Raw genomic sequence first — 16,001 nt, forward strand, 5'->3', positions numbered from 1 at the left:
GAGTGTGAGAATGCCAGCCTCCGCTGCTTCTCATTACCCAACTTGTTTGCCTGCCCGCGTTGGCTTTGGTCACTCAAAATTGTCCCCTGAAGCCCAATTACTTGAGCCACAGTTATGTACCTGTCAAGGATTTCCCCGAGCCATCAGCCCGGAAGTCACACCGATATATACCATCAGCCTCCAATCGGGGATCAGTCGCTGACAATATAATGAGGGCTTACTGAGTTTTGAGGGTACATCCGACTGAAAGTGTTAAATCTTTTATGGCAGAGCTACAGTATGTACATACCATCCTATCATACTTTCCTACAGGAGCTGGATATGCGTTCAAAAAAACTGTCAGAGATTGGTCCTTCTAACAAAATGCTCAGTGTATGTTGAAAAAGGTGCAGTCGATACACTGCAGTTAATTAAACCAGACAAGAGAGGGATGTGGATATAGAGAGGCTTTATCAAAGACTTTCTGTCAGAATAATAAGTTATACACAGTGTTGGTTAACACATCCAGGAAATGTATTTGCATTGTGCAGTGCTAGGAAAGGAAAGCATGTTACAGTACTAGGTATATTTTGAGATAGTACACTCCAGCTCTTATGTGTACAGAAAATATGTAGCAACAACCAGCATCCGGTGTGCTCAGCTTAGCGTAAAGACTGGAAATAGGACAAAATCTGCACTAATAAAAGTGTTATATTGTATCTTGTTTGTTTTAATTGTGCAAAAACCGTGTACCGAAGTGTAAAAAGGACAATTCAGAGTTGAAGCTGAAACCTCACAATGACAACAAGTAAGTCACTATGTGCTCTGCAAAGAAATAACCCGGCACCCCCCCCATAAACCAATACTTGTAATGTTTACACTTCAGTTTTGTACAGATTAAACAAATGAGATATAACATGGTAATAAGTGACCTTTTGATGTGCTTTTATGCATATTCTGTTACCTTTACCTGTTTCCACTCTTCATGCTAAGCTAAGGAAACCGTCTGCTGGTTGTAGCTTTGTATCCAGGAGAGACAAAAATGTGCTATCGATCCCCTCATCTAACTCTTGGCAAGAAAACAAATAAGCCCACTTCCCAAAATGTCAAACTATGACTTTAATTTCATGACCATGCACAGTGATCAAAGCCATGTGTTTACATTTGTGTGTGTGTGTGTGTGTGTGTGTGTTTGTGTGTGTGTGTGTATCCTGGACTGAAACAAATTGTCACTTTAGTCTTGCAAGGTCTCACGGCTGTGCACTACTGAGACATATTTTTTTCGAACCGTCTGGATTGAGAGGATGTCACGATGGGAACATCAGAGGTAGTCAGTCAGAAATGGCAGCCCATAAATTTAACATGGTGATTTATTGCATAATTTTATGTTGGTGGAACTTAAGAAAAAAGATGGCTTAGGGCTTTGCTGTTGAAACAGCGAGAAAGAAAGAGGGAACAAGAGAGGAAAGAGGATAATTACAAAGCCAAAGTCTTTTAGTCCTTTTGTGTTTGCTCTTAGGATACTGAGGCAAGCTCTGTCATATGGCTTAATCTGATGTTTTCACGTTGTAAAATAGAGTTTAGCTATTAACATTTCACAAGAAATACAAAACTTCAACCTTCTACCATTATTCTTCATCCTAAAATATAATAATAATCAACTGAGGAAAGGTAGAAGGAGCATGAGAAGAGGAAATCCTCTCCTGAAATGGTTGCATCAAATCAGTCAGAAAGGTCACAGCTATGTGTCCATAACGTGTACCAACTCGTCCCTACATTGCTGTCCATGTGTACGTGCGCCAGTGTAGTGTGTGTGTGTGTGTGTGTGTGTGTGTGTGTGTGTGCTTGTGCGTGCGCATGAGTGAGAAGGAGAGTTTGTGTGAGATCAAAATCTTTCTGCCCCTCTCTGATCTCAGTGGGGAGTCGAGGAACTGCTTGGGACCTTGAGTTCTCCGTCCTCTTAGAAAAATCCTCCTCCTTTTGTCCTCTCAAGAGCTCCTGAGAGCCTCCTCCAGTGTTTTCGCAAGAATCCTAAATAGGATGAAGCCCGTCCCAAGACCCAGTAAAGGAGTCTTAGGGATTTACCACACACAGCTTGCTCTCTTTGTCTCTCTGCTCCTCACTTTTCTCTCCAATTCCTCCATTACAGACCACACTCACTGCCTGTCTTTCTTTCATTTGAACATATCAGCTTTCATAACTGGCCTAAAAGTAGAAACTATTTCATTATGGCCCCAAGCAATCCTGTGGTGTTGGTCGGACACACAAACAAGACAGCACAGATCTGCTGCAGTTGTGTGAAGGTGCAGCAGTGTGGCTGGTAGTTAAGTAAAGTGGACCGTTGGCAAAGTGACACGAACCGCCTCTGCTAATCCTCCTGTCGTCTGCCTGATTGCCACACACGTTTTGGGTATAAATCCACCCTGAGATATGCTTATTTATCATCAATTTGTGATGTCCAACACATTAAAAAGAACTGTATTGATTTCCCACAATGGGAAAATGATTTCTTCAAGTTTCAGTGCCAAAGAGTTGAGGAGTCCGGCACGTACAGCGTGTTTAGAGGGTGACGCTGTGAGAGCAAGACAACTGGAGTTTGGGAAAAAAAGCAACAGACAAGCCTCAGCTAACACCTGCATTGCACTGTGGTCCACTGTGCTTAATGTCAGTTAGTTGTCTGCTAGTCTCGCTTTGCCAGACCTTCTTCCACAGCGCTGCGGAACAGGGTCTGGCTAGTCCACACAACATTCTGGGATGGGGGAAGAACGTGCTCTGGTTTATTAGCATTTCTTTAAACCAATCACAATCGTCATGGGCGGCGCTAAGCACCGAGCAGTGCCACCGCGCCGCTGCAAAATAGCCTCGGGAAGGAACTTGTTTTGGTGGAACGTGCACGTTCAAAAGTTGTTATAGTCGTGCGACAGAAAACTCAGATTGGACAGATAGTCTAGCTAGCTGTCTGGATTTACCCCGCAGAGATCTGAGGAGCAGTTAACCGTAGTCCTCAGAAATCCACCGGAGTTTACAGTAGAATGCTAAAACAAAGTAAGCAGAAGGTTACGGACATCCGGCCGAAAAGAGTGAAATCTGGCGGAATTTCCGGCGGTACCGAAGCAATCCAACAAGTGGAACGTTGTGGATATAGACTAGTTGTCTGCAGAAGTGTAATACAAAACAGACCAGGAAATGCATGTAGAGATTTAGATTTGTATGAACAATTCCTGAGCAAGGCGCCCTGACACTGAATTGATGCTCCTAAATAAAGTTGATGTTTGGATTTCAAACTTTGCATTTCGTAAATACCATATTTCAGAGGAAATATGTGTATACTGTATATTAATTAAACTAAAGGCAGGGCTCAATCTGGGACCAACAACTGCTCTGAATCAGGTGAAATATATATGTGGACCTTCTTAATGCACCTGATTTTGGGATGTGAATACTTAACATTGTAGCTTAGATGTTTCATTCAGACATCTTTCAAACATCAGAACTGCAAATGTATATTATTACGTGGTCAATACAATTAGAAAAAAAATCCTTTTTGTACTTGTCTAATCAAAATCGACTCATTGACAACATTTCATACTATAATCACAAAAACACTCATCATTCACACACTTACACACACGGACACGCCTATTCATGTGCACACACCCTCATTGTAAACTGTTCCCTGTAACGTTTAGTCAAATACTATCTTTATATGTTTTATGTGCTTTGTGTTCACAAGCTCTGTGTTCACAAGCTCTATGTACAGTATGTCAAACAGTCTTTGTATAATGTATGTTACATGTCTTTTACACTCATTTGGGTTATGTAAGGTTTGTGGGTTTTTCTAATTATTACTATGGCAAAATTTAATAAAAAATAAATAAATCGACTCATTAATATGAAGAAAGCTGCAAACCAGAAAGCAAAACAAATCAATTTCTTTTTTAAAGGCAGACCGGGGGAATTGAAACAGAAAGAGCAAAAGTGAAACAGAGAGGGTGAAGGATGGGGGACTGAAAGCGAGCGAGTGAAAGATGGAGGTGCCGTCACTGTGCGAGTCCTGGTCTCTTGCTCATTAAGACAGTAATTCAAGCCGAGGATTAGAGAGTCAGACTTATGTAGCGAGCCCACTGGCTGTTGATGATGAATGATGGTTGCGGGCCATAAAAACCTCAACAACCACCACTATTGTACATGAAAAAAAAATAGAAAGCCATGTTTGCAGTAGTAGTTAAGATCGGGGTGTGTGTATCAGCTGAATGTGGATGACAGAAAGCAGAGCAGGCTGTGGAGGAAAATGCAGGTTGTTTAGTTTAGTAGTTGTTTATTTTGAATAAAAAAAAAGAAATATATATATATATATATAAAAAAATTAAAATGACAGATAAGGACATGTACGTCTCAGCACAATCTTGCAAAATTATTGTAAATAATTCAAATAAGAAATTCCCATGTTCAAAAAGGAGTAGGAATAAGTTCATGAACAAACTTTTCTAGTCCTACCCCCTTTCTATATTTTTATCCTTTAGTTAAATACAAAACAATTTTATGCTTCACTTATTTATACATCTTTACATACACGTACACCGTCTATCTACCTACCTACAGCTCACATAAACCCATGCATACAAATAGACACAGATGCATACGTACATGCATACACACATTTACACTTTTTTTTTCTTCTTCTTTCTTTTCCATCTATTTTCTTCGTTTCCGTCTATCTATTTTCTTTGTTTCTGTCTATCTATAGTAAATCAAATAATAACACATCCATAGTAGACTTAGTATATAGGCCCAGGAACCATCAGTCTGTATATAATACTATCACCTTGAGTCCTTTCCGTATCCATTCAATATATTCATTTTAAATTGTCCCTTAAAATTGCTCATTGTTGTACATGATTTATCTCTTCACTGCAGGTGTTCCATAAATTAACTCCTTTGGTTGTGATGCAGTGATATTAAGCATTTGTTCTTATAAGTTTCTTTTATATTGTGCCATCCATTGTCCTTGGAAGAGAAATCACTGATGATGAGTTTAGTAAAAAACACAGATAAAACTCCATCTAACCGAGCTGAGATACTCCCAGAGCAACTGAGCTTTGAAAAGAAATAACAATTCAAGTTGAACCAAATGGCTCAGCTCACAACGTGACTGACCTGTAAATGAAATAAAGAGGGACAGTGAGTGAATGAAGGAAACAGACATAGAAGGGAAGAAGAAGTAAAAGTAAAAGTGGAGTTGGGGGGTAAGAACGATATCCCTCCCTTTCCAAAAAAAACCAAAGAAATTAAATAAAGATGAAATGTAAGCAGCTTACTTCCTAAAAATGTTACACTTGTGCATCCAAGTCACCTCTGAACAACACAGAGAGCAACCTCCAGCCCTTGGGGAGTAGAGAGCAGAGATGCTGCATGTTTGTGACAGTGCTGTGCCTAAGAGTCTGTCATCGCCTAAGGAGCAGTCGCTCTGCATGGGACTAAAACCTTGACTACACTCAATTACGGCGCTCCTCTGAGCAGAGTCAGTCTTCAACAGGACATGGGAAATATTTAGGCCAAAATATCTGTGCAAATATCATCACAGTTTCAGGATTACAGAGACTGTGTCGAGTCACGTCTCCTGTTGAAGCAATTTCACTTCAACACGTCATCTGGTGCTTGACAAATGCAGTGCAGTATCTCTGTAGACATCAGCAGAGTGTATCAGAGATGAGACCGCTTCAATTTTGGTTAGCTGTTCAGCCCTTTAGAATAAATGGAATAGAAATGAACTAGCCTTTTTAAGCTGATAAGCATCTTTGTGTATAAATGGAGTATAAATTACAAGTGCAGCAGACAGATGCCGTTTACTTGAAAGAAAAAGTCTTTCCAGGAAAATTTAATTTGGTGGCATTTGGATCATTGTGGCAAATAACCTGCATTTCTGCAACCCACACAAACCTTGATCAGGATATTTATTTGCTGTAAACAGCCGTGTCACTCTAATTTTGGTAATTGTCATGCTTTCATTTGAAAGATTACAATATTCAAGCTCATAAACCCAAACCCAGCATCAGCAGGCTGTGATGTGAAATGTTTTTTTTTTTTCCTTTCTCTGAGCTCATGGAAAGTGACAGATGTTTGTTTTTTTGCCTGCATGGTCAATTTTAAAATACTTAAAACACTCCAAATACATGTCATGCAGCAACTATACAGAATATTAGATCAACAGCTGTATTGCAATATTAATATTATTTTTTTTGCAATTAATGGACATTTCCATTAGAATTACTGTTACTCTGAAATCATATACAGCTGCTGTTCTTTGCAGTGGTTCTTGGCAGTCTGCAATACCAATCTCTTTATTTACCACTCCATTACTGATTCCAGTGATGGCCAAACTGAGCAGAATGTCAGCGAGGGAAAGCAGAGCAGCAGAGCGAAAACACAGGGTTATTTATGGAAAGATTATGGCTTTGATCACTGTGATGACACGGCACAGAAGTAAATAAGTTACATTAGAGGGATGTCCTTGGTCGGGTTGCTATGGTGACATTGAAGTCTGTGTGTTTTGTAAAGTGTGCGACAGAGAGCTGTGAGAGGATGGAAATGTGTGAGTGCAAGCATGTGAGTGTAGTGTGCGTATAAAGTCTGTAACGTACTAGAAAGAGAACACATTAACGCTGCTTCCAGTGGGTTGCATATCCAGCTGTGTGATGCATACAGGACATCGTCAGTGCTCCCATAAGATGCTCAGATAAAAGCACATATGCACTAGAAAGTAGGTTACACTATACATTCATGGCTTGCTTTGTGCTTGCAGGTGCTTTTGAGTGTAGCAAATGAGTGTTATGTATGCAGTCCTGTACAGTATGGTGTACTTACAGGGGATGGTGCGTAAGTAGAGGTTGTCCCGTATGATTTGTTGGAGCTTGTGGTCCAGCGAGCCCTTCTGAAACTGCAGGCTGAGGTAGTGGCGCAGGTCTGTGTTCAATACTTTACCTGCAAAAACAGAGGCAGAAGGGGTCAATACAAACATGGCTGTGCTCTCTCTGATGGGTTTACGTCAAATCCAAGTGACATGTACCCATAGAAAGTGATCAATACCACAGAACCAGATCAAACCGTTTTTCTACCTGACTAAACGGTTAACATTTTAGAGCGTAGATGTTGCATTTACAGGTGCTTTTTTGTTTTGTTTTTACAGATATTGAGTGCTGCTTAATATCAAAATAGATTCCCTCCTGAGGGATTTAACCAAATTTATTTAGACTCATACTCCTAAGCACCTGCCTGATTGGATGAGATAAAACTAATAAAACTCTCTCAAAGCCTTTCGGATAAAGTCAAACCTCACAGTTTTCGCTCATAGCTGAAATATTATCCACAGGATTATACATACAGTATATGCCCGTAGGTACAGTATGGATGACCACCTGTTCTGTCTAGCTGAGAGATTAAATCCTTTTTGAATCACCTTTTCATTCCAGTTTGATCATTGAGGGGAGATTGTAGCTGAGGAGGAGGATGAAGGTTAAACTGATTTTTAAACTCTGATCTCTTCTGTTAAATCCACTGCAATCATTATGAGGGTAAATGGAGATTGAGTGTACGAGAGAGGTAACGGAGGGATATTTAGCCCGGAAACAGCTGTGTATGTATTGTTGAAAAGGGAGCACAATGCCGTACTAGAATATTTTTTCTGATTATTTTCCATACGCAGTTAAGACTGCTTGTTAAAAATACCGAGAACAAACTGAACTGGAACTGCCTTCGTTTATCTGAAGCAACCAATCTGACAAACTGCTAAGTGACAGATGATGAATGCCATACGCTTGACTGTCTTTACAGTTTCAACAATTGTACACGCAAGCCTCAAAAACTTTTTGGCAAAGATGCGCAATGCCACAACCTCAAAAGTGAGGCGCCAGAGAGAATTTCATAAGAAAATCTGAAAAGATTTCGCCTTTGCTCTCAACTCCCAGAAGCCTTTGTAAAAACAAAGCAAGTTCATGCAAAGTTTGAGGCAGAAGAAGACTTCAGAGTCGTCATACACAAGCAGGGAAAAAAAGTTTTTCTCTGAAAGAACATGAGGAGGAGTTTGGAAAACAGGAAGAGATCTTCGGTGTCTGCCTGCCCTCAGCTTCAGAGTGAGCCTCATCTTTTGACAGACGGGGGAGAGTAGGCTTTAAAACAGTTTGACTACAGAGAAGTAATCAATTTTTTTTCTCCCATTTCTGTCCCTTATTCTGTCTCCGTCTCTCTTTCCCTCTCTGTTGCACACACAGACCAAACTCTGCTCTGCTCTTACTCCTCTCTGCATTGCTATGAATAATAATCAGAAGGACTAAAGAGGGGATCTTGCTACTGTAGACTTACTGTATGTGCTAACAAAGAGGGGAGATGTACTTGACTATGGAGGGGTGATCCAATAATGATGAGCTCTGGGAATATTTCAGCAAGATTTATTAACCCTTACATCTTCCTTTCCAACACCCACCAGCCTTTATTGTGACACCACAGAGATCCTATGTTTTTGTCTTCAGAACGTACGCTCACATAAGTTTTGGAATTCGTTGTTGACTCACATCAAAATGCCCCATAATGTTCACAGGCCTCGCTGCCATCTGACGCCGTTTTAGGAGCAATCATCCCGGCGGGCCTGGCTTTTCAGAATAAAGGTTGCACATTTTCGGTCTGCCTCTCCAAAGAGGGCTGCATCACAGCTGGTCTAGCAGACAAACAGACTGAGACTGGGGAACTGAGGCCCAATCTGGCAACTTCATCTCAAAACTGTCCCAGAATATCCTTTTTGTTCAAATTCAGCTCACACACAAGGGAATTAATAGGGAACAACAACATACATGTGCTCCATATGCTTTCAGCTAGAGACATGGCATCCAAGGGAGGATTCAACAAAGTTAGCTTAAAAAAATAGCCTCTCCAAAACATTTGGCCATTAGACATAAGATACATGAAACATCATCAGTATGTTGGTTATCCTGGGTTGACTCAAAGCTCGTAATGTTCAGCATGTGTTGTAGTATTTGCTGTCAATATTTCAACAGCAAGAGCACCAACGATAGGTGCACTGTGGATAGGCTCTTTACATGAGTGAAAGCTGCATTTCTTCTCCGTTCTTGCATGGATGTAGATTCTTGCCTATAATGAGGTAGACAACTCAGAAAATAGTCAGATATTAACACCTGCCATGCTAGCTGATGACGTTTTGAAATTATATCTTCTGAATGGCTTGTATAATACGATTTTTGGGAATGTCTTTTTTATTTCTATGTCTTGGTTCCTACTCTTTCCGTGAGGAGTCTTACGAGAGGATTTTCTTTTTGAGCGGTTTTCCTTTCTCTTCTCCGAGATCATTGATGTGGTGGGCCTGCAAAGCCCATTGAGACTTTGCATGTAATATTGGGCTTTACAAATACACTTGACTTTACTAGTTTTTTGATCTTTCGCCGTCTCAACATCTCCCTGAGCACGAGCCAATCACACCAAATATTACTCTACACATTGAACCCTTAATTGCAGGCTAACACCGCGTGCATTTCTGAAGATGAAACTCTCTCTTTGATGATGAAAGTAGTCAATGGCTCTCTGTAACTCACACATGCCTCCACCTTTAGTAGCCAACAGGCCTCATCAGCATTAGATGTTTGTGGCTGTACAGTAGAGCTACAGTACCAGGTGTCTCACCGCAAGACAGTAGAGCAAACATGCTCATTCACACTTCACTGGATAAATAAAAGAAGAAAAAAAAGCATGCACACACATAGACACACAAACATTGCTCTGATCTGTTCATTGCGGTACAAGTACAGCGCTACAGCTCCGGCCTGTGGGGCTTCCTGGGTCCTGTCAGAGACTGTTAACAGTGAGGCTGTCACAGCAGAGTTCCTCATTCCTCATCCCCACAGATAACACTGCTATTGTAGCAGGCCTCATTTTTCTGTGACGAGGACTCAATGGGCTCTATTGTGCCTCATCGGCCACCCACTCACTTGCAAGTTACTTCTCTACAGCCAGCTAGGAAGATGAGCATACAGTACAGTAACTGTCTCTTTACAATAGAAAATAATAAGGAACTGTCTCATTTCTGTCACATTTCTCCTTTAAAAATACTGTAAGTTGTCTCTCTTTTCTCAACTTTCACTGTCTTTTTTATTTCACTATGAATGTCATTGTGATGGCAGAAAATTGTCTCTAATTTATTTTGTGTGTTATGTCATGAGCTGTAATCTGAGACTTCCTCCAAATTGGATCAGATTAGACTATAATCAAACAACTTCTTTAAATGAAGCTGTTGCTTCACACTCCGCTCATCCAAAGATCCTCTGCTCTCCTCTGCTAACTTGTTATTTTTGTCATGAAGTGACGACAGGAGATGTCTCATAAAAGAGCAAGGTCACCCACGAGAATCCTTGAGCAGCGTGCTGCCAGTTCACATGGCATCAGCAGAACTCCTCTCCTCAAAAACTGGAGGCTCAAGAGAAAATATCTGCAGTGATGGAAGCAGCGCGCCTGGCACCCTTAGTGAAGCAACAGCCTGTTAACATCCTCACTTAGACCAACACCTCACTCAGAAGCCACAGAATTAGATTAACACTCCAAGCTCAAGACATAACTCTCTCTCACACACAAGCACATGTCAAGCATCCGTTTGAAGAGACTTGTGAATGTTAATCGGGAAAAATGCACTCATTTACTTTGTGAAAATGATTATGTAAGATCAGAAGACTGAAAACACATCATGTCATTTTTTTTAACTTAAGTACTGAGATCACTGTAAACAATAAATAAAAGGAAAAATCAATCTACCATCAGTTATATTAGTGATGTTCATTTTATTCCCCCGATATAATTTATGTTTTGTTGTTGTTTTGGGTGTTGCTCCAACATTCCGTCAATTTGCCTCACCTACTTCTTAATCTTACTGTGTTTTCTAAATTTCCTAGAACTCATGGAGAAAAGGTTTAAATTGCTGCTGTCTATTACTTTTAAGATTTAAATTTGTAATATTACTTTATCTTATAGGTGCAAATCATTTTTTTTATTATATTCATCTAAATGGCACATTCTAACCAAGTATTTAATTTCAATGCAATCAGAGGTGCAAGTGCAAAACTGAATAAAAAATAAATGCATCCAAGACTGAACCTTGTCTTAAAGGAATAGTTCAACATTTTGCTTTCTTGCTGAGCGTTATATGAGATGATAGATATAATCTACAACATCTACAAAAAATATTAGATAGTGTAATTATTATTGTATATTGTTTGTTTAATACAAATAATAAAGTTTAAAGAGGAAATGCTGTGGTCTTACAGGGGGGTTACATGTTGGACTATTTCTTGGCCTGGAAAAGTGACTTTCTTCCTGGTTCCAGTCTTTATGCTAAGCTAAGCTAAACGTTGGCTGGCTGTAGCTTCATATTTGTTGTGCAGACATGAGAGTGGCGTCAACCTTCTAAACTCACTCTCGGCAAGAAAACACAGCCTAGGAGCATGGCTGTGCATGGACAATCATTGTATCCTCTTGATGGGCCTTTTTTTTTCCAACACAGTGAAATGTGAGCAAAAACCTGGTTTCTATTGCGACATTTCATTCTGAGGCACTCTCCCCGAGGCATGTGTGACGTCCGCAGGGAGGTCATTATCTCTGTTGTTTAAGAATCTTCTAAATAGGGAATATGTCTTCAGAACTGGAGCTGTTCAGGGACACCTTTCTCAGTGCACAAGGTCATCTCATAGAGGGACTAAAGGCAGAAATTCTACACATTTTGCCAAAACACAATTGAAAAGTCACGGGTTACATGTGTGCCTGGAATGTATATGCAAAATACTGCAATCTCTGTCTCTCACATTATTTAGACTGAACACCTTCCTCTCGTTTCTCTCTATAATAGATACCCATGGGACTTCCAGACACTTGCTGCACTGCAACATACAGTATGCTTTTATCCAAACATCTTTACTGTGTAACGAGTGGATCATTTTTAGGTAGAGGGGGAACATAGCTGACAAAATGTACTTTATTAAAAAGGGAAAATATGCTTTAGGCACAAACACAACTTGGTTAGGATTTGGAAAAGATCCTGGGCTGGGTTACATAACTGTGATTGTGGTGGTGGTTAAAAGAAACCAAATGTTGGCTGTGAGTATTGAACAAGAAATGAAGAGCAGTCTCGGTTTAATGTTTTGTTTACCCATCTATCCACCCTACCTTTTGCCTTTGCAGACTATGTGGCTCCCTGGCAACTTCACAAATTGATTGTTATCACAATACTTCTTCCTTTGCTCCGATGGACAAGGGTCATAATTTATACGGCCACTAGAGGGCTTTGCCACTTAAATGTAAGCATGTCATTTTTTGGCTGATGCAGTCAATTTTAATGAGAGGACAGACTCATATTGTTCAAACCCACTGATCTTTATTTTAAATTCTAGTAGGGATCCCAAATATGTCAGGGTGAATTGTGGGGATATGTGTATAATATGATGGAAACAGAGTCTTGTAATATCTCACAACATCATATAGCTTCAATTAGAGGTGAGCAATGTGACACTGTATACTGTGAAACTATTATACTCGTGTAATGATTTATGGCAATATCGGACCTTTATATAATTTTTGCATCAATGTGATGAAGTACCTTGATTTCTCTGGTATTAAATTTGCTGGTATATATATACTACCTTACTTTGTCACAAACAAGGAAGGCAAGACCACACATGAGTTGTAACTATAAACAGGTATATTTTACATAACTGAAAGAGAAAAGAATGAAAGACAAACTAAATTCAACAAAATCAAAAGTGAGCTGATGACCCAACTCCCACCAGGAAGTGCATGTCCAGAGAATTGTCTGTCAATAATGTGACATAAAATTATATTATAATTAGGTGATAGAGGTTTTATTTATATCGCCCAACCCTTGCTTCAATAAAAAAAAAAGAGGAAGAAGCTGATATATAATATGCAATACTGTCAGACAGTGTGGATGTTTTCAATAAAGCTGCTTCTTAATGGTTTAATTAGTAAAAAGTGAATTACATAAACTGTATTTATCAACTTAGAATAATATGTCACTGTACTGTATATGGTATATTTAATACCTTTGCTTTAAGACCCACAGCTATTGCTGATTGTGTGTGTTTATTTTCTGTGCAGTATTACATGCATTTGCACCAACAACAAAAAATAAAAACAAGGACAATTAATTATTAGGGCAAGGTGGAGGGTGGGGGCATGGTCTTGACCAACTGCCACTTTGCTTGTTTGAAAGCAATGAAGCATGATGTCTCTCTCTCATGGGTGGGCCAAATTCTCTGGGCGGGCAAAGCAGAGAAAGGGGAGGTAACCTTGCTCCTTATGACCTCATAAGGAGAAGATTCCAGATTGGCCCATCTGAGCTTTCATTTTCTCAAAGGCAGAGCAGGATATCCAGGGCTCTGTTTACACCTCTTGCCATTTATAGCCACTGGGGGACCATAGGCAGGCTGGGGGAACGCATATTAATGTTAAAAAAAAACTCATAAAGTGAAATGTTCATGCCATGGGACCTTTAAGAAAAAACCCACAAGAAGTGAAAACCAATGCATTCTGTGAATAATTATGATAAACAGTAATCTGAGCACTGTACAGCACTACCTAAAAAAACAGGGCAGTTATACTTTTAGTTTGTTTTTGGCCTGTTCTGCCTTTCTGGGTGTCCCTCGATTCTAAGATGTCACCCTGAGGTGCTTCTTACACTCTTTTAAATCCCTCTCTCTAATGCTCTGCTTCACCCATACTCGCAGGCAGGCAGATGCTACATGTAGCCCCCCAAATCTTGGCTTCCCTCTCAATCCATCATGTGATGTATGACAGGTCACTGACATCCTCTTCCTCAGACTCTCCTCTTCCCCTGTGGCATTCAGTCAAACGGGGGCTCGCTGAGGCACCAACACCTGAAAGACCTCTGATTTGGGTCCTCATCACTCTTCTGCCCTGACAGCAACGACATCCTCCTCCATCCTCCTCTAATCTTGCAGCTTTGTGTGGCCATTTTAGGTGACAAAATTGCCTTAGGGCACCTTTTGAGCTGTGAGTTTCCAGCAAGACCTCTGCTCAACTTTTCAAATAGCTGTATGTGAGACCAGGATCATGGGGCATCTCGCTGACTCTGCTGAGAGAAGCAAAGACTGTGAGTGGTGTGCTATAAGCCTGGTTTATAATCTCACACCTCATGCAGTACCGTCAGTTGAATTCTCTGCGCTTATATAACTGGCATGTGGAGGGCTACAATGGCTGGAGGATTCTGCATTAGAGCAGTGGAGGGGCTCGCCTGATTGGCCACTGTGTAGCTGTGTTTCCAGTCTGTCTGCTCGGCTGGCTGGCTACAGAGCTATGCAAAGTTTAACAGGCAGCGGTCTCACACGCCCAAACCTCTCTCTACACACGCTGTCATTTCACCTCATTTCAGCAGTGGGACAGAGGTCTGGCATAAGCGGCTTAAAAGGATGAACTAAAAGGGAGAGAAAAAAACAACACAACAAAGTAAAAATCCAGCAAGGTGATTAGATTTGTTGTGTTAGCTTTTTTGATGTTGGCATGACTTCAGCAATTTAAAATATCCCAAGATGATGTTCAATTATTTGTGACTGCGTGTCTTGGTGGTAGACACACGCACAAGCACACAGACACAGACACGCACAGACACGCACAGACATGCACAGACACGCACAGACACGCACACACACACAGTGTAGACAGAAAGTGTGTGTTAATGTTGTACCTTTAATTACAATATTACTCCAGACTGCAAATAAAATCCTCAAACCTCATATGTAATAACATTTTAGAGTAGAAATAATCTGAAAGTACGTAAAAGTCAGATGTTTTAAAATATGCAATGAGTATCTATTCTCTTTTATCATAATAAAGGCAACAGCGAAAAAAGCTGAAATTTCTTTCCACCAACACTGCATGCCGCATAGTACAACCCCCGGACAATAAAGACTACAAATATCCCCTCGTATGATCATACCATGACACATATCCAGCCCACTGATCACACAAGTACACAGAGAGACATCTGCCTCCGCATTAAAGTTAACTAACCATATGCTCTCCTCTCCTCTGCCCTCCACCCCCTCCCCTCAGTCCATCGCCACTCAAGAGATGGAGGCATGACCTTCCTCCTGTAAGGTAAAGGCGAGACAACTCAGCAGAACGGCAGAGGTGGGAGCGGGCTGCGGTGTGCGAATTAACAGCATCAACAGCAGGAGTGCCACAGAGCTGCTGTGATAGCGTGAGGGGAAAAGAAGAAGTCCTAGTCCCAGAGTGACAGATAAGGGTTGGGGTTGAGGAAAAGAGGAAGGAAGGAGAAAGAAAGTGCGAGAAGAAGTGGTGAGAGGAAGGAGGAGTGTTGCCCTGCAGGTGCTGAGTCATGTTGTTGCTCTATTTTGCTCTATTTAGTTTTTGTTTTTGCGTACCTTCACTTTTTTGTTTCTAAAATCTTCAGAATCCATTTTCTCTTTTTGCTGTCTCATACTCCTCTACTGTCTAAATCCTTTCTTATTCTTCTACGCTCTGTTTAATGAGTCTATGGCCCATGCCTCTGTTGTATCATTAATGTGGCCTGTGCAAAAGGAGACCGCTGCAGAATGAACTCAGACACAGGCACACAAACACTGTACATCCCATGTGGGTCCTCATTTAACATCTGGCTCAGCCAACATGTCTGCAAAACCTCATAAGAGAGCATTTATCAATCCGACTGAAGTTTGCACCACATTGATATTAAAAACTGAACTTTGCTCTCCTTTGCTGTGTGTGTGGAAGCCACTGTTACATACACCTCGCATCCCTCCCTGGCACGTTATTATGACCCACTGCTTTTCTTTGCAAGACCCTGCTTGGCCGTCAAGCACTAGGATTGGCCAGGTGTCCATGCTGGCGTGTTCAGGTCCTCTCCACTGACCAATGGGCTATCCTAACCCTGAGCACCGGAGGTTGTGGGATTTATATTAACAGGCCCCTGGCATGTA

General features: G+C 40.8%; 1 protein-coding gene across 1 annotated transcript in view; it reads right to left on the reverse strand.

The window, feature by feature from the left end:
- The window catches only part of magi3b (membrane associated guanylate kinase, WW and PDZ domain containing 3b), a 143,607-nt gene that overhangs the window by 43,627 nt on the left and 83,979 nt on the right, over positions 1-16,001 (reverse strand). The window contains exon 2 of the mRNA XM_028576167.1: positions 6,844-6,960. Coding sequence (XP_028431968.1) covers positions 6,844-6,960 — 117 coding nt within the window. The remainder of the gene's footprint in view (positions 1-6,843; positions 6,961-16,001) is intronic.

Source organism: Perca flavescens, chromosome 4, assembly GCF_004354835.1.
Source record: "Perca flavescens isolate YP-PL-M2 chromosome 4, PFLA_1.0, whole genome shotgun sequence".
Lineage (NCBI taxonomy): Eukaryota > Metazoa > Chordata > Actinopteri > Perciformes > Percidae > Perca > Perca flavescens.